The sequence below is a fragment of the Cardiocondyla obscurior genome, linkage group LG15 (genome assembly GCF_019399895.1).
Source record: "Cardiocondyla obscurior isolate alpha-2009 linkage group LG15, Cobs3.1, whole genome shotgun sequence".
Taxonomy (NCBI): domain Eukaryota; kingdom Metazoa; phylum Arthropoda; class Insecta; order Hymenoptera; family Formicidae; genus Cardiocondyla; species Cardiocondyla obscurior.
The window spans coordinates 3,067,379-3,089,359 of NC_091878.1; the positions used below are offsets into that span (position 1 = coordinate 3,067,379).

Below are 21,981 nucleotides of genomic sequence, written 5' to 3' on the forward strand. Positions count from 1 at the left end.
TGCACGGCGTCGTGGCCGCAACCGCAACTGTAACCCTCTCTCGCTATTCGGAGCCGAGAAGCAGCCTCTGATTGGTCACGATTGCGCATCTACGAGAGCCTCGGCTTGGCTTTTCAGAGCCGCAGGAGAACGCGAGAGCGAACTTTCTCTCCTCTCGGAAATCAGTGGTGCCGCCTACGGCGTTCTCGGTGGCTTCGTTTTTCGGTCGCGACGTCACTTCCCAGTTAAACGTGGCCGACTCATAGCAAGGAGTGGCATTTAGGCGAGCGTCGCGAGCTGTCAAGCTGTCGGCTCTGAACAGTCCGGGAGCGTGCTAGCGGAGGACTTTAATCAGCCGGTGCAGCTGATCATTTAAATGACTCGTCGTGGCGCCCATTGAGCGCGCAAACGAGCACTCGTTGGCATCGTCACCGCCGGTTTCAGGCCCACCGTTCAGGCGCGACGAAAGGAAAACATGTCGTCCTCGGGTGATTTCGGTAACCCGTTGAGGAAGTTCAAGCTCGTCTTTCTCGGCGAGCAGAGCGGTGAGTGATTCCTAAGCGAGTGTGTCAACAAGTGCGTCCGTGCTGCGCGAAAACCGGATCGATCCTCGTCCCCTCGGGGGGGAGAATTGCATTGTCGGGGATCTCTGGTCCTACGGGCCCAAGTCGGGGTGACGACCCTTCCCGACGTCGTCTGGTACCCTTGTAGGTTATGGATCAATATTCCCCACCACCACGACGACACGATGTCGCCGTGTTAACTGCGCTCGTTCGGTCCGCGCGGCTTCGGTGCATTGGTGCAACGTGCTGTTTGAGCGTATTTCTTTTGCCGAGTGGCACTTCGATACGTCAATAACGATAGCGTCAGTACACGACGAAACGGGACACTTTCTTCGAAATCTTTATATATATATATACATATATATGTATATATATATCGTAAAAAAGATAATTATTTATTAAATTAAAATAATTTAATTTAGATATAAATTTTGTTGATTATTTAAATGGCACGAAAGGAAAACCACAATGAAATTAAAATGTGAATTTAACGAAAGAGACGATTTCCAGCTTTTCGAGCTTAAAGATTAATTAAAGTAGCGTTGTGATAACTTTAAAAAATTTTTAAGATCGTAGATTATCTGAATAAACGTATCTAATTTTTTTCTTTTAATTTCAGTTGGAAAGACGTCACTTATTACGCGGTTTATGTATGACAGCTTTGACAACACATACCAGGTACATAAAAAATTTGATGTATTTTAATTAAACAGATTACATAATAAATAAATATGAATACAATTATTTTAAATATTATTTTATATGTATTTACAATTAATGTCTAAAGGAAATGTAATTATATATTATGTATGACTTTACGAAAATTTTTATTGTAAAATGTCATATATATATATTTATGTATTATTAGAATTTTTTTTTACCAAATTATGTTGAATTTAATGGGGTTCAGATTTTTGTGTTGACTTTTAAAAATAATCTCGATTTTTTTTTTAAACATTCGTTGTATTATAATAAGATACCGATTGGTTTGTAATCTTTTAATGTATCGTTATGTTGCAGGCGACGATAGGAATAGATTTCTTAAGTAAAACTATGTATCTTGAGGACAGAACTGTAAGACTGCAGCTGTGGGATACAGCGGGACAAGAGCGGTTCCGTTCTTTGATTCCTAGTTACATCAGAGATTCTACTGTCGCAGTTGTTGTTTACGATATTACCAGTAAGCATTTGATGTATAGAATATACGGCGTCCTAAAGAGCTACGTGCCAGTTGCTTCGAATTTAATGTCGATACATTTTCGAAATAAATGGCACATTAATTTTTAAATTTATTTTTAATTTATCTACTATAATAAATTAAATAAAATAAATTAAAAATAATTTTTTAGTTTAACATCTTAAGTCTTAAAAATATTTTTGAAATATCTAGATTTTTATTTTTATTTCTATTATTTTAAAATATATTTAGATTGTTTAAAATCATTTATTTTTAATTTACAGCTTTGATTTTTATTGTCAGGTTTAATGAATTATTATTTTATTAACATAATTTGAAGTTATTAATTAATATTTAATATTTAAAGTAATATCTAAGAGACTAAAATCGCATCTTTACCAGACGCCAACTCGTTTCACCAAACATCCAAGTGGATAGATGATGTGCGGACTGAAAGAGGAAGTGATGTGATAATTATGCTAGTGGGCAATAAAACTGATTTGAGTGATAAGAGGCAAGTTTCAACGGAAGAGGGCGAACGAAAAGCAAAAGAACTAAATGTGATGTTCATCGAAACTAGTGCTAAGGCTGGCTACAACGTTAAACAGGTAACGGCTTTCACTCTTTTTTTAAGCAGACAATTTGTTTTTTTTTTTTTATAAGCTACAAATTATATTATCGTCACTGTTAATTATTTTAGCTATTTAGAAGAGTAGCGGCGGCTTTGCCGGGTATGGACTCCACCGAAAACAAGCCTCCCGAAGACAGTATCCTTTTGCGTAAGATACTCACTGCACGCAATTTGCATGGCATATTTACAGGAACGTTCGCGACGACTTTTCTTACCTCACTTGTACATAATTCCCATTTCACTCGTTACTACCTATTGCGTATATTATTACGAACGTTTATTTTCGACGACTTTCCTTTTCCCACTTCCCATATGAATTTATTTTTATATAATATATTTTGCAATTTTATAATTAGCGGTGATTCCTTTCTAAAATCAAACGTAAGGTTCTCTTCTCGCATTTTTATTAACAATTCCGATATTCCAACTATTCGGTGGTTGTTCATATTTTTCGAGGGAGATCGCCGTTCATTCTAATTTCTCTTAATTTCGGGAGTAGATTTCGTTGATGATTCGTTGGACTTCTATTTCTTTGCGTTATACTTTTGTGTTTTCCTTAATGTGTTCTTTAATCCGTAGTGCAAGAGGTAGTGCTCAAGGACACGCCAATCGAACTGAAAGCCTCGGAGAGCAGTTGTGCATGCTAAGTCGTCGTCGGCCTGTACGGTAGCAGGGTATCGAATCGAATCGAATCGGAAAGAGTTAATAATTTCCGAATACGGAACCCGAATTATTCCGGATTATCCTGGCGCGGTTTGGGTATCTTTTTCGAGAAACCGAATTTTTAAGAAAATTTTTGGGAGAGCTTTTTATCGAGCTTTCAGTAAGTGTATAGTAAAATATTAATATTATCGCATAAATCGGAATTAGTAGTATTAATATGTTATTATTTTTCCAGAGAATGTTACGATTTCGTGGATGTAATTGTGTCCGCGACGTTCTCTTGAAAATTTTCTTAGGAAAAAGAAATATATATCTACATATATATATTCTATATATATGTATATATATATACATATATAGAATTGTCGCACGTAATATATTAATAATATTAATGCAATTAATTTATTCTAATTAAGATCGTTCGCGGACAATATAACTCTGCTTCTTTTCGATGCCCTGACTAGTAGACAAATCACTTGAGCTAAGTTAACGCGTAAGTTAATAAATTAGAGTGTTAGGGTACTGATTAAATTCGGCCTGTGGTTTTCGCGAAGTTGGAAAATTCACGGGAAGCCGTGCACTGACCAGCAACGATTTTTATTAAGAACGAGAAAGAGTTTCACACAGTAGCTTAAGACTGCTTTTACACAGTCACGTGTTTTCAATTGTAGAGACAGCTCTTAACCCTTTCGGCTTTGATATAATAATTAAAAATACGTGGTATTGATAAAAATTTGTAATAATGTTTAAAATATTGATTAAAAATTTATTTTGATATGATAACAATAATTTAAAAATTTGTCGCTTTCATATTTTACAAATTTTTGTTAACACAAATGTTATTAATAATTTAAAGTAATTTAATTAATTTTATTGGTTAATAACGTGTTTTTTAAAATATTTTTGGTCGAAAAAAGGGAGATCCGAATTTTATTTACCTTCTTAATATGATTGGGATTATTTTTCATTTGTTGGAGTGTGTATCAAAGCTGAAAGAGTTAATGTTGCTAATTAAAATAATGAAGTTCACTAAAATTTATTTATCTCGCTTGTTTTAATATCAGTTCAATATCATATATTATTTTTTTTTACGCGTACAGGTAAATATAGATCAACAGTTGCTCAAATCGAAATTAAACGGCCGATGGAAGTAAATTATATTTTCCGTGTTCTTATTTATTTCGCAGTTTTCGAAACAATTGTCATATAGGTTTACAATAAATAAGAAAATTAAAGCTGCATTTATATTTACGATACTTAGCATCAATTACATCTATTTGGAGACTATAAGCTATCGATTAAACGTATTATACAAATGCAGTCCTCGAGATAACTGAATTAAATTTTACAATTAATCGAGTTCTGTAACTAATAATATATACGTCCTTGCTCTGTCCAAAGTTATAGAAAAAAATAGTTAAAAAAAACTCAACATTAAAAGCTTAATGTAATTTTAACTTTAAATATACGCATATTAATTTATGCTGGAGGGTTAGTAAAAGACGGGAAAAAGCAAACTAGAGGAAAGTCCTTTAAAAGAAATTTTTTTTTACTAAAGTGAGTAAATAATGAATTAGCAGCTAACTATATCTCTTTTCTACAAATACTTTAAGAGTAGAATAAATAATCAACTCTGTACAAATTCAGATTTTTCTTATTGAATTATACGTTTTCTCGCTTTGAGTTATTTACATGTTTTTTTTTCCGGAGCCACATATTTAGTTTGTAAAAATAAATGAGAAAAGCTTGTTAAATACGGGATATATATATAATTTAAAATATGGAAAGAAAAGATTTCTAATTTTTAATGAGATATCTATTTTGATGTTTCTTTTGTTAACTATTTGTCGGTTATTATATTCTAATTTATGTAAAAAAAAATTAAATTATTGATAATACAAAAGATATTGCGCTAAAAGCATTTTTCATGTTATTCTCTCGTGTGCGATTTTCTATATTCTTTCGTTACAAAAATTTTTTTTTTTTTTTTAAGTAGCAAAAACAATTAATTTTTTCTTGAGTTAGAAAGGAGGCTAATAATAATAATTGCGAAGCAAAATTAAAATTACATATTACGAATTTATAAGAAAAAGACTATGTCAATAATTTTAATATTTTTGATAATTGTATATGTAGATCTTGTGCTAAATGATCTAAGGAAATATTTATTTTTTATATTAGACTCAATTGATAGCATTTATGGACAATTAATTTTGTGTATCAATTTCAAATTAAATTTAATCAAGTTTTAGGTTGAATCAGAATTTTTATTAACTTTATATACGTTTTTCATTTAGTTCTATGTCTTATAACTTTTTTTTTTTACATCAGTTTGCGTTTTAAAAAAGAACTCGTAGTAAATAATTCTAGAACATATTCTCCGTCCCGTTTTTGAACTTTTATACGCTTTTTGATTGCAACTTTTCCTAGCTTTAATAAACATAAAGTGCGATATACACAATTAAATCAAAAGCTGTATTTTCGCGTGAAATTATTAATTAGAGGAAAATTAAAAGAGACTACGAAGTCATTGATTTGGCAGCGATAACTAACAGTATACTCGCTAGATGAATACTTAAAAATTCATAGATAATATTGGAGAAATCATAAAGTAATGATTCACTATAGTATTACTAAGGATTGCATTGTACTTTACTTGGTTTGTAAGATCATTATTGTATCATCGAAGCATCAACACGCATTGATTAAGTTTAAGACTACCAAATCAAATGTTTATTAAGTGCAATAATGTATTTATTGACCAATAATATTGCCAAACTGCAAAAAGTACATTAGTTTCCTTGATATTTTACTTTTGGATATGCATTTATCTCTTATTGGCGTGCCATAAGGTGTGTCAAACGAAAAATATATATTAATATGTAATTTATTTATTTGTTTTAAGCTTCTTTGTGCATATTTAAGTTTTTAAGAGATAAGCGAGAGAAGGCGAGAGTAAACTGTTAGACTTGGTAAGATAACAAGTTGAAAATGCAATACTACACCTTAACACACAAAAGCAGCTGTCGACTTGCAGAATCAATCGCCGATGCAGAACGGCTCCGAGTCCGAGGGCGAGAGCAACTGCATCTGCTAGGGCGGTTTGGCATCTCGATCCGAAGAGGGAAAATGAGAGCGAAAGAAACCGGGGAAATAGCAGTCAATCTCCCAGCACGAATCACCGTACCATTGCAGGACGCTGCTGGCTTCTTCTGACGTTGTGGGATCAGGGGCCTTCGTTCGCCGATCTTGGGCCCTAAGTATCGTTTCAAGTGTTACTAGACGAACTCGTGCGATATTTAACACTAGCTACTTGCGTTGTTTTTAAAACCGGCTTCGTGTGAGAAAATTGAAGGCTGCACCATTCGAAATATTTCCACGTTTAAGCTTGAAACGATGATAGCGAGGTTTACTCATAGTTCTTGCTTTTAATCTCTTTCGAGGAAGTTAATTCTTTCGCGTCAGCTGTGAATATTTTATGAAAAGTAAAGTTGGTCAAGCGAAATAAAATAACAAATAATCTCTTTAAATGAGTTACTTTGTCATTTAATAATTGGTTAATAATGGTCAATATTATTGCTATAAATTTATAGTGTACGTATATACAAGTTGATGTGAAAGGATTAAACAGCAAGATTGTAGTGGAGTTTTTTAATCACAGTTTTTGAGCAATAATCCTTTGGCTTTTGATATATCTGACATATCAATCGTAATAGAACTGTTTCTTAATCTTCGACTTCTTACTTACAGCGGTAACTTTTTAAGAAGTAATTTACAATTTTATATAAGAGGGAGAGTTTTATTTGGAAATCGGTACATCAGAATTTTGAGGAAATATCACATTTAAATATTTAAAATAATTAATTTTTTTTAAATTAATTAATTCCCGTAAGAAAAGAATTAATGTATCATTTCTGTACGCGATTAATTGAGATTAATGCTACATCTTTTCAAGTTTAAGCACATATAATATCTCTTCGTTCGGAGATCCTGTATGTAACAAAAATGCGCACAAGACACCGAAGCTTGCAGATGGATAGTTTTTCGTGTATTTACAAAAACAAAAAAAGAGAAAAAGAAAAAAAAAATAAAAGAAAAAACAGGGGAAGCAATGACTGAAAGTAATCACCCTCGATGGAGATGATTAAGTCGCTTTATAAGCTAATTACGATGAGTTGGCGAGTTTCTCAAAGACGATACTTTTATCGACGTGATGTTGTTCGTTCGAGGATATTTCTAGTGTATCACGTATTACGAATCTTTATAGACGTTTTTCAATATCTCTTGATAATAAGCGACTTTACTTGATAACGAGACTCAAGTCTGTAGATCGACGGTGGATATGCAAGTGTGGACAAACGACCAAACTCACTCGTGATCTCTTTCTTTTTTTATTTATTTTTTTTTATTTTTATTGCAATACCTTCTTATGAATATTAAACTGCACTTAGCTAAATTGTCTAGAGATAATCGAAATTAATTTACGTTTTAATTTAAGTTGTCAACGATTTAATTGGGAAAAATTAAATTGACAAACCTACAGCGTTAATTTATAAATTAACATTTTATTAGTATGAATTATAAAATATATATATGTAAATATGTGTATACCTAAATTAGTTCTAATAAATTTTGACAATTTGTGAAGTTGAGTTAAAATGGTACTATGTGGGAATGTAACGTTTGGCCGTTTGTACAAAAAGAAATGCCTACGCTAAGCCAAACGCAAACACGTCGAATGTTTCTCTAGAGAATGATTAATCGAGGATTATTGGAGGAGTAAATCAATTATTAGCCGTGCTTGACGCGAAACCTCTACAAGCCCTAGCAAACATCGTTATCTCCTTGCACTCCGATATCTTTTAATTGCGACAGGTTTTATTATTATTTCAGGCAAAATTTAGAATTTGTTTAATTATTTTTATATTACCTTTTAATATATTTAGTTTCGTTCAGAAATTACGTTTGATAAAATTTAACAAAATTATAAAATAAGAATAAAATAATTATTATTTGATGGAATATAAAATGATTAATTTATTTACATTTGTAATAAAATAATTAATATAATTATATTCGTATTTTACGTCATAGCGTTTATTAATATGCTGCTTTTTATTATGTTAATATGAAAGATTATATACGACATTTAGGAATGAGTGCAAAGGGATAGATGTGAAATTATCTCTCTAGCCAGTCCCTATATAACGTGTCGTGTAGCATTAATCCGACAGTGTTGCACAGCAATATTGAGTATATATCGCGAGATGATTTTTTTCGAGCACGTACTATTTTGAGGCAACATGTTCGAGGGCGGATCTAGTGGACCTCATGATTTCAAGAAAACGGCGACAACCTGGTCATTTTCAAGCGAATGTATTGCGATCATCGCTCATGTGTATGTTAAATTTGTACATTACTGTGATTATGATTTATCAGCACAAATATAATACAATAACCTAACGTTGCCGAATCAATCAATTACGTTAATTATTGCTGAAATTAATTATCGGTATTTGTTGAAAGTAAATACAAACGTAACTATATAATTTATTTGTTGAAGTAATTAAATTTATTTACATTTAACGTTGGAGTTTTCGAATTTTATTTTGCTGATTAAAATTGCAGAGGGCTAAATACGTTGATTAAATTATTTTTAATTTATGAGATATATATTTGAACTAATTTGCTGCTGAAGGATTAATTAATTTGAAGTATTAAAATTATTTAAATCATAGAAAATATTTTTGAATCTCACATTTACGGGGTGGGAATTTATTTCCTTTCGTTTTAGAGATCCGCTCTTAGAAATATTCCACTATTTTATTTATTTTTAAAGAGGAAGACATTTGCCCGCGATAATCCGAGGGAACAAAATAAAAAAAGAAAGAAGACGTAAAAATTCGCGTGATAAATATCTGTAAATTTAGAAATATATAAAGAGTTATATAAAATTGATATTGCGACCGGATGCAGATAGTCCCTGCTTTAAAAAGGATTGCGATATGTCGTGTCTACGATAGTGACCTTAAAATAAAAGGATCCGAGATGATTGCGGGCAGTGTCTTCTTAACATAACTGATAAGTAAACCGAAGTATGCCGATCTAGTCGAAATGATCGTCGTGTGGCGAATTTATTGTGGCTTAATTTTAAATTAATTAATTAATACCTAATCGACAGCTTCAAGCGGTTTGTATTTTTACGCAATCTGATTTTTCATTTAATTTGCCAAGTCCAATATCTGCTAAAGTATTAAACGAAGCGTTTGCGGAATTAACGAATTTTTTATGCTTTACAAGATTCATTTGATATTGATATTATGCTTAATATTTGAAAGATATTAATAATTAATACAAATATTGTAATTTAGCCTTTAACGCGCCGCTGAAGGGGACTTTTTCATAATAGCTGTTAAGTTTAATTAAGATAATCAAATTGGAATGGTAATTGAGAAACGAACGTTCCGGCTAGAACGGAGCCTCAAGTGCATTTACGACTTATACATATACATATATATATTTATATATATATTATTAAGGTATATATAAATATATATATATAAATATGTCGGGACAAACTTCGTTATAGGAGTGATTATGTCAAGCGAAAGGAGGCACGCTCCTTTTGCCATTGTTCCTTGTTTGCTGTACCGTAAGACAAAGTCATAGTCGAGTAGCAATGCCGGAATTATCATTTCAGCTTTATGCTACATAGTCATAGCAAATGCATACACAGAGATTGTACCGTACTATTGTAAACGATTAGAGGGAACAGAAGAGCGAGTTTTGCGCGGACAATAGCGCTTTTGTCCGCGTAACGAACCACGATCAGAGAAAAGAGAACCTTGGCTATGTTTTTTTTTTCTTTTCTTTATATTAGGTTTTTGTAGCATTCATAAATATAGGCTATATATTTTTTCTTACTTAAGGAAAATGCATGAAATGTATAATGCTTAATTTAAAATTAATACCAATGATAGTAATTAATTAATTTACGATTATGATTATTTTATATTATTTACTAAAGACAATAAATTGGAATCTGAACTGTTAATTTACTTTGATAATACACGATTGTACTTTTCGATTCTTTTTAACGCTTTATTTGCGACGTTCAATATATTAGATGAGTATTTTTAATTCTAAGCGTTAATAAGAAGGATTCTCTGAGGAAAAGTAAATCTAAGCATTCATTTAAACTGCCACTGAAAGCGAAGCGACTTTGTGTCTCTGATCGCGGTTTATTTGTCAAGATAAAGGAACCAACCCCATCTTTTTGTACCTTGTGTCTTAGATGAAGCCTCGTGCTAGTCCGAATCGAGGCTCGCGAATGAAATTTTGCAAATTTGTCATAACATGTGTGTCGCGATTAATATATTTAAACCGTAGAGCTTCAACGAATGAGCGAATAAAATTTTATGTTCACCAGAAAATCCCTGAAACTTTTGAATCTGTAAATGTCTTCTTTAAATATCTTTTAAAATGTGAAAATAGTTACAGATCGATACCAGCAATTTATTTTTCAATGGTCTTATTTTATTTTTTACGTCTTCTTTTATGACACTTTTATTCCTACTATTTTAATCTTATTGCAAAGCTAAATACAGCTTGGCTTTGGGAACGGATGAATAAATCATTCAATATTTCGTTTATTATGTAGTTTATTGTAATGTCAATTATATACAAATTTAAAATTACGTCCAGTGTGCTTCCGACTACGCCGACATACCGTTTTATTTTCTTGTCGATGTGCAATATTATTATATTACAATCGGAGCTCTTCTCGAGCTTTTCGGCACTCTTCACTCATTTCAACAGCGCAACAGCGACAGACTTAAACATAATTATTTCTTATTTACAGTCGAAATGTTTCAAAAGTGCCTTCGGTAGTCTGTCGCCGCTTAGATATTTAAAAAATCTCTATTAACTCTTTAAAAATAGGACAACTTAAAAAATTTAATCCTCTTTATTACTTGCTAGGAATTAAAAATGATACTAGGTTGACGAATAAAACGAGATTAATTAAATTAGTAAGATTAAAATAATGATAGTAATAAATTTGAATTTCTAATAAACTATTTTTCTTTATAAACTTTATAAAGAAAACTTTTATAATTATTTTTTTTTTTTATGTTTTTCAACGAAGTTTGGAATTGATACATTTTGATGCGAATGCCTGCCTCGCATACAATTTCTTTAGAAATATTTATATTCAAAGTAACGCGGATTAATTAAATTTGCAATTGTATCATATTTGTAAAACATTGACAGAGGAAAAACAACGCGTTTCTTTCTATCGCAGCAGCTTTTCGAATTGAAACTTATCACAAGTTTCCATTTGAAGATCCGCGATGTTTTTTTTTTAATTCGCGATTGTTTGGCAGTATATCGTTGAGAATTATCCATCATCCGACTTTCTTTTATTCTTACAATAAAGAAACTGTTGAATTGTTTATTTTTCTGTCTAATTAATCTTTTTATTTTTAGAAAATCGCTTTAATTTTATTTTATATTTTAATTTGTAAAGAATTATTGGAACGTTGCAGTAATATCACAAAATCATCAAAGTTTTACTCCGGCAATTTCTGTTGCAGGAAAATTATGTTACCAAACGTAAAGTTGTTTTCTGCAAGCACTATTAAATCATCTTATTGTTGAGAAAAAAAAGGATTAATTAAATATTTAATTGAGCACTTGAACGATCGACGTCACAAAGATGAATCGTCGTGGCAGCGATTCGAACCATTGTCTTAATTATCATCACTCGGAAGAACGAGGAGCGTCGGCGCGATCCAAATCGGCTCGAACCTTCAGTCTATATTACATGAAGAGATAATGAAGGAGGAAAAGGAGAAAGAAAAACGGCAGATAAAAAGAAAGCGTCATTACTTTGGATCATTAACTTCATATACGTTAGGAAGTTACTTCCTAATTTGTTACAAGAAATTCTGTACATTAAAAATTCAAGAAATATATACACGATGATATCAATTTTCAATAATGAAATTATAACATTTGACAAAAATATTTTAAATATTATTAAAGTAAATAAATGTAAATTAAGTATATATATATATAAAATTAGAAGTGTGAGTATAATGAGATGAAAAACGTCTGTGTGTTAGAAGGAAATAAAATACGATCGAGTTTCTTTTCGAAGGGATGAAGAGTTCTACTTAACGCAAATTTATCTATCCATCGAAGACTATGTGATTTCGGCAGTTGGTCGTAAATTCGAAAGGTAGAAAACGATAACAGTATGACGTTGCCGCTAACACGGGGGCACAATGAATGGAAGTGACACTGGTTGGCCTAAAATGACGAACTTTCTAACATCCCCTGATTTCATGTAAAGGCCAACGGTCGGCTTCCAGGTTTAAAATATCAGTTTCACCCCCGAACTAATGTGTATTCACATAACAATAAAAGTTCTTCCGCTCACTTTATCCCTTATCACTTCCTATCTATCGACAATATCACGATCGCTTCGAAAAATTTTGAAGAATTGTCCTGTTTGCGCAGAGTTTGAGAAAATTTATTCCCGGAACGGTTTTGACTTTAGATCTCGTATTTTTCAATTTTCTCACGAGTCAAACCGACGACGAGAAATAGTCCGAAGAGATTTCCCGACACTCGACGGTCTCAGAAGTTTAATCTAAAGCTTCGACGTTCACTGAAGTCTGAATATTAGTTTTTTCGTGATGTGGCAATGATTGTGTCTCCATTTCGGTGCTCTGATTATATCCGTGGTCAGACTGATAATGATAATGGATCATTTCGCAGTGTTTCTCTGACGATGTCATTGTTTCGGGAGCCTAGTTTCCCCGCGGCCGTGTTAACGTGGCGGCCGCGCGGTCTCCTAAAGTCAGACCCTCAGCTCCTCCATGACCTGAGGATGATTGTGTCCTTTTTTCAAAGTCCCGGTGCCGGTCATCGCCAGGCTCTCCTGCTGGAGTTGATTAGGACTGATAATGAGGTTTTGACCAGGTTTGCCGGGCTTCGTGTTCTTCGGCGGCGGGGGTGGCATAGGCACGTGGCAGGTATTGTTCTGGAGATCGGCGAACTCCGGCGGCGGTATGTGCTGAATGTGATGCCGTTCGGCAGTCTTGGTTTCCAGCTCGCCGCAGATGTTGTTCGGCATCTGGCCGTTCTCCTGGCGCTTCTTCGAGCAGCCGTGGTGCTGGTGGTTACTCTTGTCGCGCTGATAGTACACCCCGGCGAAAATGAGAACGTTTAAAATGAGCAGGCTGCAGCCGATCGCGATCGTGACGCTTAGAGCGGTAGAATATGCCGCAAAACCGTCCTCGGGTAACGTCGTGGTATCCTCAAACGTGATGTCACTGGGGGTAACCGTCGACACGTTGGACGAGGACTTCTCGATGGATGTTACCTCGAGGGTGGTCGTTCTCGCAGTCGTTGGCAGCCTCTGAATGAATCTGGGTGGCACCTGAAGAGTGAGATTCTTCTTGAATTCAACACGCTTGGTTCATTACTTGTTTCAATTTTGATAATTATACGAAAGATAACGATAGTTTTAATAATGTTGTAATACCTGTTCGGCATCGAGAAGATGATGCGATCTAGGAACATCGTCTGAGCCGGGTTTGTGAAGATCAGGCACCAAGTTCAGCCAAAAAGAAAGGCGATGGGCTCTGTAGTGATTCTTCAGTTTCGATTTGAGCTCTACAAGATCAACGAGCGAATTAATTTACATTATATATTATTAAAATAATTGTTATGTTGCAAAAAAATACTTAAAAATTAAAATTAAAAAATTGATATTACATTATGCACATAAAACGTTTAAAATAAATATAAAAAAATTAATCAAAAGTTTTCAAATAAAAGTCTTTTTGTAAAAAAATATTATATGAAAGAGAAGCATTATGACGATTTACCTATGCTAAGATATTTTTTGTGGACGGCTTCATAAGCGGTCCAGTCGATATTTTTAAACTTGGTCCTTTCTGGTCTGGAACCGAGAGATCCGGGATCGGGAGTGCCTTCGTTCGGATTCCTAATGATAGAAGAGACTCGTTAGTAAATACATTTATTTTACAAAGGCACGAGATAAGGCTCCTCGATAGCTTACCCCGTGCGTGCGAAATTTGTTAGGTAAAGTATCACGCTTTCAGAAAGCGCTATTTCGGCTCGAGTGTAGTTTTTCGGCCAGTGAGCCAAACCTCCTACTAAAGGTGCTCCGAAAAAATACGGCAGCTCCTCTCCGTGTATACAGCCCGGCCTCTGAAAAAGTAATTTCATAAAAAATGTGCTGACAGCAAAAGTAAATTCGCAATCAATAAAAAAAATTAATGAATACAAATAAATTTGAATTTGAAATTTGAAAGACGGAAGTGGCGCTTGCTGCGATTATTGTCGTAACTTTCTCCCCCTTTGATCCCCTCCTTGACCAACAAGTACAGAGAAAGAAGTAGTGAGTCGCGCTCTCTCTCATTCCTCCGGTGGCCGGTGTTCCGCGAGTGTACGGACGGTACAATTAACCAAGTTATTAAAGTAAGTTTTATTTCTATTTCCGCGTTAATTATACGAGCATTTTTGAGATCATGGGCCTCATTCGCGAACAATTAATTTCCGGCTTCGTCAATCAAGCTCCGAGCAAGTCAGAGCTCGAATATAATATCAATATAATATTCGGAAATAAATTTTTGACACACCGAAAGACAGACAGACATGGCATTTGCTGCGACGAGCGGCGACGGTGGGTGGCATACGTGACTTCCTCTTCTCTTGGCCGCCGAGTACGGGGAGGTGTAGTAGACCGCATTTTCCCTTATTTCTTTGTAACCGGTGCTTCGCGATACACGTACGCACGTCCTTTGTGTGAGATTCGACGCACACCACGCCATGGTCACGTACGCTAGCCGCCGTCGCAGCACCACGAATGCCATTCCGTTCACTACGTACCGCGAGAGAGACAGAGATCTCGCGGGATAGAAAGAGATAGCTGCGTAAGTGTGGCGCGGTATTCACACGGCTGGCAACCATCATGAATCTATGACGTCTTGATCATCGATCAAGAGCGTATTTCACGCATATAAAGCAGGGCGCGTAGTCGGCATAGGCCGTTACGTGCACTTATTTAAGGTTTGCATGTGCCGAAAAATAGCATACATTTACTGATCTGTAAGTATTACGACTAACCATGAACTTGCTTTGTGTTTCAGATAAGGCGCGAGAGGAAAAACGAAAGTGTCGTCGTTGCAGACATTTAATAAACGAACCGCAGCCGGTTTGTTGGTTACATTTCTCAAGTGTCGTCTATAGTCGCGCGATTATAATTCAATACCCGCGTTTTTCGCGAGTGACTTGCGATCTTAATGAAGCGGATTCTTCATTCCGGACGACATTTCGAGAGAAGGAGGAGGCCTCGGAGAGGCATCCTGCTTCGGTGGAACAACGTTTCGGTGAGCACAATTTTTTATTTGATTTAATTTAATTTTTCATCGTAAATTCTCCCCTCCTTGTTTTTAATCGGTGGAAATGATACTAAACGTCTTTATAATTTATATTCATTTATTTGTTACAGTGTCGTGGCTGCTTTACTGATTAACTTCGCCGCTGGGCATCAAATTGGTAAGTCAGTAACATATTATATTTTTATAACGAACGATACAATTAACCAAGTTATTAAAGTAAATTTTATTTCTATTTCCGCGTTAATTATACGTGCATTTTTGAGATCATGGGCCTCACTCGCAAACAATTAATTTCGGGTTTTGTCAATCAAGCTCCGAGCAAATCAGAGCTCAAATATAATATCAATATAATATTCGGAAATAAGTTTTTTATACACCGAAAGACAGACATGGCATTTGGTGCGACGAGCGGCGACGGTGGGTGGCATACGTGACTTCCCCCTCTCTCCGCCGCCGAGTGCGGGCAGGTGTAGTAGGCCGCGTTCCCTCTCAGTTCTCTGTGACCGGTGCTTCGCGACACACGTATGCACGTGTGAGAGTCGACGCACACCACGCCAAAGTCACGTACACTAGCCGCCGTCGCAGCGCCATGAACGCCATGTTCGCGAGAGAGACAAAGGTCGCGCGGGATAAATAGAGATAGCTGCGTACGTGTAGCGCGGTATTCACGCGGCTGGCAACCATCATGGATCTATGACGTCTTGATTATCGATCAAGCGCGTATTTCACGCATGTAGAGCAAGACGCGTAGTCAGCATGGATCGTTACGTGCACTTATTTAAGGTCTGCATGTGCCGAAAAATAACATACATTTACTGATCTGTGAGTGTTACGACTAACCACGAACTTGCTTTGTGTTTCAGATAAGGCTCGAGAGGAAAAACGAAAGTGTCGTCGTCGCAAACATTTAATAAACAAACCGCAGTCAGTTTGTTGGTTACGTTTCTCGAGTATCGTCTATAGTCTCACGATTATAATTCAATACCCGTGTTTTTCGCGAGTGACCAGTGTGTTTTAATGGAGCGGATTCTTCTTTCCGGCCCGACATTTCGAGAGGAGGAGGAGGTCTTGGAAAGGCATCCTGCTTCGGTGGAGCAACGTTTCGGTGAGCATAATTTTTTATTTGATTTAATTACTTAATTTTTCATCGTAAATTTCCCCCTCGTTTTTTTTTATCGGTGGAAATGATTCTGATCGTCTTTATAATTTATATTCATTTATTTGTTACAGAGTGGTGGCTGCGTTTGCTGATTAACTCCACCGCTGCGCATCAAATTGGTAAGTCAGAACATATTATATTTTTATAACGGACGAGACAATTAACCGATTCGAAATAGCTCTAATTTCGGATTTAATGGATCAATTGCACGTGGAGAGAACGGGGGGGAAAACGGTTGAAAGGATCTAGTGCTGACCAAACTGACCGCGGAATTTAGAGGAATTTTTCCGAGGTCAAAGAATTCTCTTTCACGCTCGATCATATGAAAGCACTCGTGGAATCTGTCGGGCTCCTAGGAGTAGCCACGATTTCTCGTTGAAATTGTAAAAATACCTCGGCCTATTCCGCAAACTTTGCGTTCGCCTGCCAATTTAACAAGCCCGAACGAGGAGTTGGCGTTCTCGAAAAAAATTCAAGCTATCCGTAAGCAGTAGCGGGATCGTGTTTCCACTTTCAATTGACTTTTAAAGTGCTCTCTATGCATCGTCCAAAACCCCCACGGCGAAATATAACTCAATAATAATTATCATAACTGAATTAGTTCAGTTGACGTTAACAATTACAAAATAAACTGTCGGAATGGTTAATGAATAATAGCAGTAATCAAGTCACGATTAAATTACCATTCATTAAACGGGAAACGATGACTCTTTTGATCGCGATCGTTTCGATGAATTAACGACGCATTGAATTAAACGGATCAGTTTATCACGACTCATTTCGCTTGTCGCGATCGACCGGGCGGAGCGCGGGCCCTCTTAAAATATCAGACGTATTAAAAATGCCGGGTAGCCGAGTTATGTGTTTCACTTCACGGCACGGGAATATGAAATATCCAGTTAGCGTTATATTCCCGCGAGGGTGGGCGTTTCGCGAATGCAACCGAAACGTTTTTCTAGATGCAGTCGTGCAGACGCAATAAGTTCGTTGCAGCGTTTACGCGCGATCTTTATTCTTTCTCGGCTTCGTGGCGCGGTGGGTGGGAAGGAAGGGTGCCGGGGCCGCGCTGAACGTTTAATGCACTTTCATTTCGCCGGTGACGGCGGCGGTGATCGCCAGGTCGAGGTGCCAGACGATATTCGTATGCAAAGTGCACCGGGTGTAAGGCATAAAGGTGCCGGTAGAAATGACGGCGCGGGGCGAGAAGGAAAAAGTGTGCGGAAGCTGCAGGTGCGAGGCGAACGTGGAATTTCAAATCCTCCCTCTCCGCCTACCTCGTTCGGGCTTCTTTAAAATTCCACTTCTTCGCCGTTGTTTTTTTTGAATTTACGATGGGGAAGGGGATAAATATGGAGGGTAATAATTTATTCAGCAAATTTTAACCTCGCGCAAAAAGGGGAGAATTTTTCGGAAGAGGATTATTATTTCCCCCTCGAATACTGGACGACTTTTCGAATTCCCTCGTATCTTTTCTCATCCCGTGTATTTAAGACGCGTAGCTAAACGAAACGCGGCTCGCGGACCACCTTGATCTAGCCGAAGAGAACGTATATACGTCTCGAAATTTCGCGCAGCGGTAATAACTGATCTCATCGGCGCAATTTTCGGATTTCCGCTCTGCACATCCGTTTCTTGTTAGACACCCGGATGGGATGAGAGTGGATATTGCTAATATATGTGGCATTAATCGCGCCACTGAAATTCATTCAAAGTTCGAAACTAGGAGCGAGTAAAGGAAAGGGGGATGAGAGAGCCGTACGCTCATCGTAAGTTTCTAAAATCAGATATGAGCAAGAGTCGCCGCCATGTTGTCGTATTTCCGGTGAATCCTAACTTCTGTTTCGTATGCATATACTATATAAGCGTTATAAACGACTTAGGTAAATAATTAATATAAAAAATGAAACGGGGGGGCTATAAATTTAAATGAACCGATTTTATCACGTCGCTCTCTAATATTTTATAGAATTTTTTAAGATCTGTCTAGGTAGGATTTTTATATTTAAAGCCTATAAAGATGAAACTTATTGCATTTACCGTGAGAGATTTAATATTAAATTTCTTTTAAAAAGTATCGTAACTTTCGAGATGTCTTTTATTCTTTGGATTTCGTAGCATCTTCTTCCAATATTCTTTTACTCGAGTCTGCGTGATAAAAAAGAATATTCTGATAACAAACCTGAGGATAGTCTCCGAATTTCGTTTGATAGTCGAAGACATATAGATAGGAGTTCCTATGGGATTGGCTGTGAAGATCTGCGGTTCTCGTTGCCGGAGCAACCGTGTTCGCATCCCCTAGGGCCTCCAGGGTTTCGTCCCTGTAAAAGGATGTATATATCCTTTTTGTGGTTTTCATAAATATATTTTACAAACTCTTTCCGAGCTCTAGCGAAAAATAAATTTGAAGATATACAATATAATTAAGAGTCAAAAATAAAATAATTGGAAATCTCTTAAATTACGTTTGGACGTGTCAGCTCGTAATATATATCGTGAATAATAAAATGAGTATTTGCACGTCAAAAATTAATAAGCGTACAATTAAATAAATATTACTGGTGATTTGTTCGTCGTTAATGAAACAAATAATTGAAATATGACGCTAATTAAAATAAATAATAAATTACCGCTGTAAATCATAGGCTTTTAATGAAATTTTCGTCAAAAGTTACCTGATGTTTACGGGATGTTGCACGGGTCGTTCCCAGTCTGTATACTCGTTTATTATGGTTGCTAGAATCTCCGGTTGGTGATACGTGTACGTGTTCCGCACGAACTCACGTAAAATTTTTGTTCTTCTGTCGGCCTCGATCCCATACTGAGCATCCTCGGAGGTTAACGAAAAATACGCCTCGGAGCGAACAACTCCTACCATTAGATCGTACCTGTGAATTGAAAAAAAAAAAAAATGTTTGTATCATTTAAAAAAGTAAAATAAATTTCATAGCAAGTTGCAATTTACAAACATTTTTAAACTTCTCGCTTTAAAGTATAAAAAGTTTTTATGCATATTATTATTATTTGCAAATCTCGAAGAATTGCATTCGTGTTTATTTAAAACTTTATTGCTGCCCGTATAATACTTGTTAGCATGGTAGAAAAATTTTGTAATTATGAGAAAAATTGCAGGGAAAGGTATATAAAAGTTTCGATTATCCGTATTTGAATTTATAAGACTCTAGGATAGGGGGATAATTCCACTAGTGCTGGATATAAAAATTTTTCGATCTTTACAGTCTTGTTTACGTGAGCTTTTCGTATTTTTCAACGAGGAATAAAATAAGAGTTATTCTCGATGTTGTAGGATACGATTTTATCTTTCTCCGTGAAGCTCCTGCAAAACTCGGGTATTGTTTCTCGCGCTATTTATTTTCTCTTGCTTCGATGCTCGATCTCGCTAGTTATAGTGAGCGGCAAAAAGCGGTGCTGCGATACCTCGACAGTTTTGCCACGACGTCCTTCCTCAGAAGGATGTTGTTGAGCGTATTGATCGTGTCGACTTGTAGGGTGTAGTCCTGATCCTCGGGATCGCCCGGATCGATTACGACACCGTCTATGCTAGGGCCAAAAGCTGGCGCGAACTCCAGCCCTTTAACAGGTACCGATACCAATTCGCTCAAGGACACGTCTCTCAAACACTTTAGTAGAGCCTGAGGATCTTCCGCCACCTGCGACAGAATAAAATCAGCACTTTAGTGAGATAATAACGATCAAGTACCTCCCATTATCGCATTTTGGTTTTTATGCCCCGTAAGCGTGAAAAAGAGAGGCATTAACGTTTCCCAATATTTCTTAAATTTTCTCTTCGCGAGTACGAGGTAACAACAGTTTTCGAGGCGACTATAGGGAAACGGAAATTCGCAAACTCAGTCTTGGAAAGACAAATAAGTAACGGGATTATATTTGCTATTTAATTTCGAGCGGATTTTCACGAAATCGCAATCACGCTTAATTACAGTAATCAAATGTAATTACGCGACGCAGAAATCGAGCTTAATTGCAATTATAATAACGGCGCAGTGACTAATCGAGAGCGGGACGATTAATAATCTCTTCTGCCAGTTTCGTTTAGAAAACTGAACTCGAGATCGGCCACGGGGCCTGTCGTTACAATTAGAACCGCGAGCTGCGGGATACCCCATTAACTCGTACCATTTAACGCGATTGTGCCGGGCAATTTTATCGGATACCGACGCAATCAGGCGCCAGTTCTCTGGTTCGATTCGATGGGGATCTTGAATCACGATCCGCGCGCGGGGCAATTTCTACACGCAGGACGTTCGGTTAGCTCGGTGATTCGACATTCAATTGCGGCCGCGTCTGCGTTGAAAGCCGGATTTCCAAAGACGATTACCGACGTTAAAGCAATTCATTTGCGTCCGACCCCGAAATTAAAGCGAATCGCCAGGGCGGTTCCTCGGTCACTGAATCCGCGCTGAGCGACGCAACGAAAATCTTGTTTACCCTGGCCCCGACGATGTGTGCGAGGTGGTGGCCTCGTTAAGGCGCGCGCCTTGTTCCGACGGTATATCCTTGCCGGAAAATGCCACGCCGGAAAATGTCGACCCTCTCCCGACACGATCCCACACATCCCGTGACGCGTCAGAGTCCCGAAACGCCTTCCGTTATGCCCGGGCGATTTGCCACGTGAGTTATTCGCGCGCGTTACACGCACTTTATCACGTGCGATAAACAGAAAGGAAGGGAAGTAAAAAAGATTTGTTTGAGGAAACGTTTACAACGCGAAACATGATAAAAACGTTTAAAGGCAAATTTTCCCCGTTTGAATTGATTATAAAATAAAAACGACCACGGAAACGTATTCGGTATTAGCGGGAAAATGGTTTTCGCAAAAACGCAACAGAGTGAAACAAGTTTCGAGACTGTTTTTTTTTTTTTTTGCGAAAAAAATTTTTGAATCGCTGCCAAAAAAAATCTGGTATCGAGCCTAAACGACCGCGGTTCGTATCTCGCGATTGAAAGTAACGATTAAACGGGGATTAAACATCGATGGTTCCTCGTTTTTGTAAAGCGCCTCGAAAAAATAGCGGTGTGCGAACCGGGAATTGTGACGAGGGATTGCATTATGCTGTTCGGATTGGCAAACTTGTAACGAAAATCAATTTTATTACCGCCTTCGTTCGAAATATTGGCAAAGGGCTTGAATTGGGAAAATACTGTTGGAACCGGGTTATCCTTTATTGCGTTATTTTTGACAGACGAGAAAAGGCGCGACGGGATATCGGGGCTCTTCATCGACGGGGATCGGGAATGCCGTCGCCGGAATTTACAGCGGTGCATATCAATTTCAATGAGAACGCCACGGCGGCTCCGCGGTAATAAAGTGAGCCGAGTAAGTAATTCACCTTTAA

At 36.7% G+C, this 21,981-nt stretch overlaps 2 protein-coding genes and 1 long non-coding RNA gene across 10 annotated transcripts in view; 2 read left to right on the forward strand and 1 right to left on the reverse strand.

The window, feature by feature from the left end:
- Positions 1–16: 16 nt before the first annotated feature.
- Rab6 (RAS oncogene family member Rab6) lies at positions 17–10,446 on the forward strand. 4 transcript variants are annotated; one of them, XM_070666463.1, is made up of 6 exons: positions 17–524; positions 1,162–1,220; positions 1,563–1,722; positions 2,122–2,327; positions 2,420–2,486; positions 6,034–10,446. In XM_070666463.1, the coding sequence occupies exons 1-6, from the start codon at positions 455–457 to the stop codon at positions 6,108–6,110; spliced, it is 639 nt and encodes a 212-aa protein (XP_070522564.1). In that variant the 5' UTR covers positions 17–454; the 3' UTR covers positions 6,111–10,446. The 4 variants fall into 4 exon arrangements, with proteins under 4 accessions (XP_070522564.1, XP_070522565.1, XP_070522563.1 ...); XM_070666464.1 differs by having other exon boundaries at positions 6,037–10,446; XM_070666465.1 differs by lacking the exon at positions 6,034–10,446 and adding an exon at positions 2,930–5,803 and having other exon boundaries at positions 133–524.
- A 216-nt stretch (positions 10,447–10,662) lies between these two features.
- Nlg-3 (neuroligin 3) overlaps positions 10,663–21,981 on the reverse strand; it is a 125,195-nt gene continuing 113,876 nt past the window's right edge. Inside the window, exons 6-12 of one of the 2 annotated variants that reach the window (XM_070666438.1) lie at positions 20,045–20,277; positions 19,282–19,494; positions 18,789–18,927; positions 14,106–14,257; positions 13,912–14,030; positions 13,566–13,696; positions 10,663–13,475 (exon numbers count right to left, since the gene is read on the reverse strand). In XM_070666438.1, coding sequence (XP_070522539.1) covers positions 12,879–13,475; positions 13,566–13,696; positions 13,912–14,030; positions 14,106–14,257; positions 18,789–18,927; positions 19,282–19,494; positions 20,045–20,277 — 1,584 coding nt within the window. In that variant the 3' untranslated portion in view covers positions 10,663–12,878. The remainder of the gene's footprint in view (positions 13,476–13,565; positions 13,697–13,911; positions 14,031–14,105; positions 14,258–18,788; positions 18,928–19,281; positions 19,495–20,044; positions 20,278–21,981) is intronic. The other variant, XM_070666439.1, reaches the window with a different exon arrangement.
- Positions 15,050–21,981, forward strand: part of LOC139108314 (uncharacterized) — a 55,596-nt gene continuing 48,664 nt past the window's right edge. For 2 of the 4 annotated variants that reach the window (XR_011546639.1, XR_011546638.1), the window contains exons 1-3: positions 15,365–15,607; positions 16,314–16,555; positions 16,681–16,728. This is a non-coding gene — a long non-coding RNA (uncharacterized lncRNA). Of the gene's footprint in view, positions 15,608–16,172; positions 16,234–16,313; positions 16,556–16,680; positions 16,729–21,981 lie in introns of those variants that run through there. The other 2 variants (XR_011546640.1, XR_011546641.1) reach the window with 2 other exon arrangements.

Bases quoted from the DNA above. Each gene is read 5' to 3' on its own strand.
- Rab6 (XM_070666462.1), top strand. From the start codon at position 455: ATGTCGTCCTCGGGTGATTTCGGTAACCCGTTGAGGAAGTTCAAGCTC. The intron at 1,221-1,562 runs GTACATAAAAAA...GTTATGTTGCAG, and splicing joins GCTTTGACAACACATACCAG to GCGACGATAGGAATAGATTT. The intron at 1,723-2,121 runs GTAAGCATTTGA...CATCTTTACCAG, and splicing joins TGTTGTTTACGATATTACCA to ACGCCAACTCGTTTCACCAA.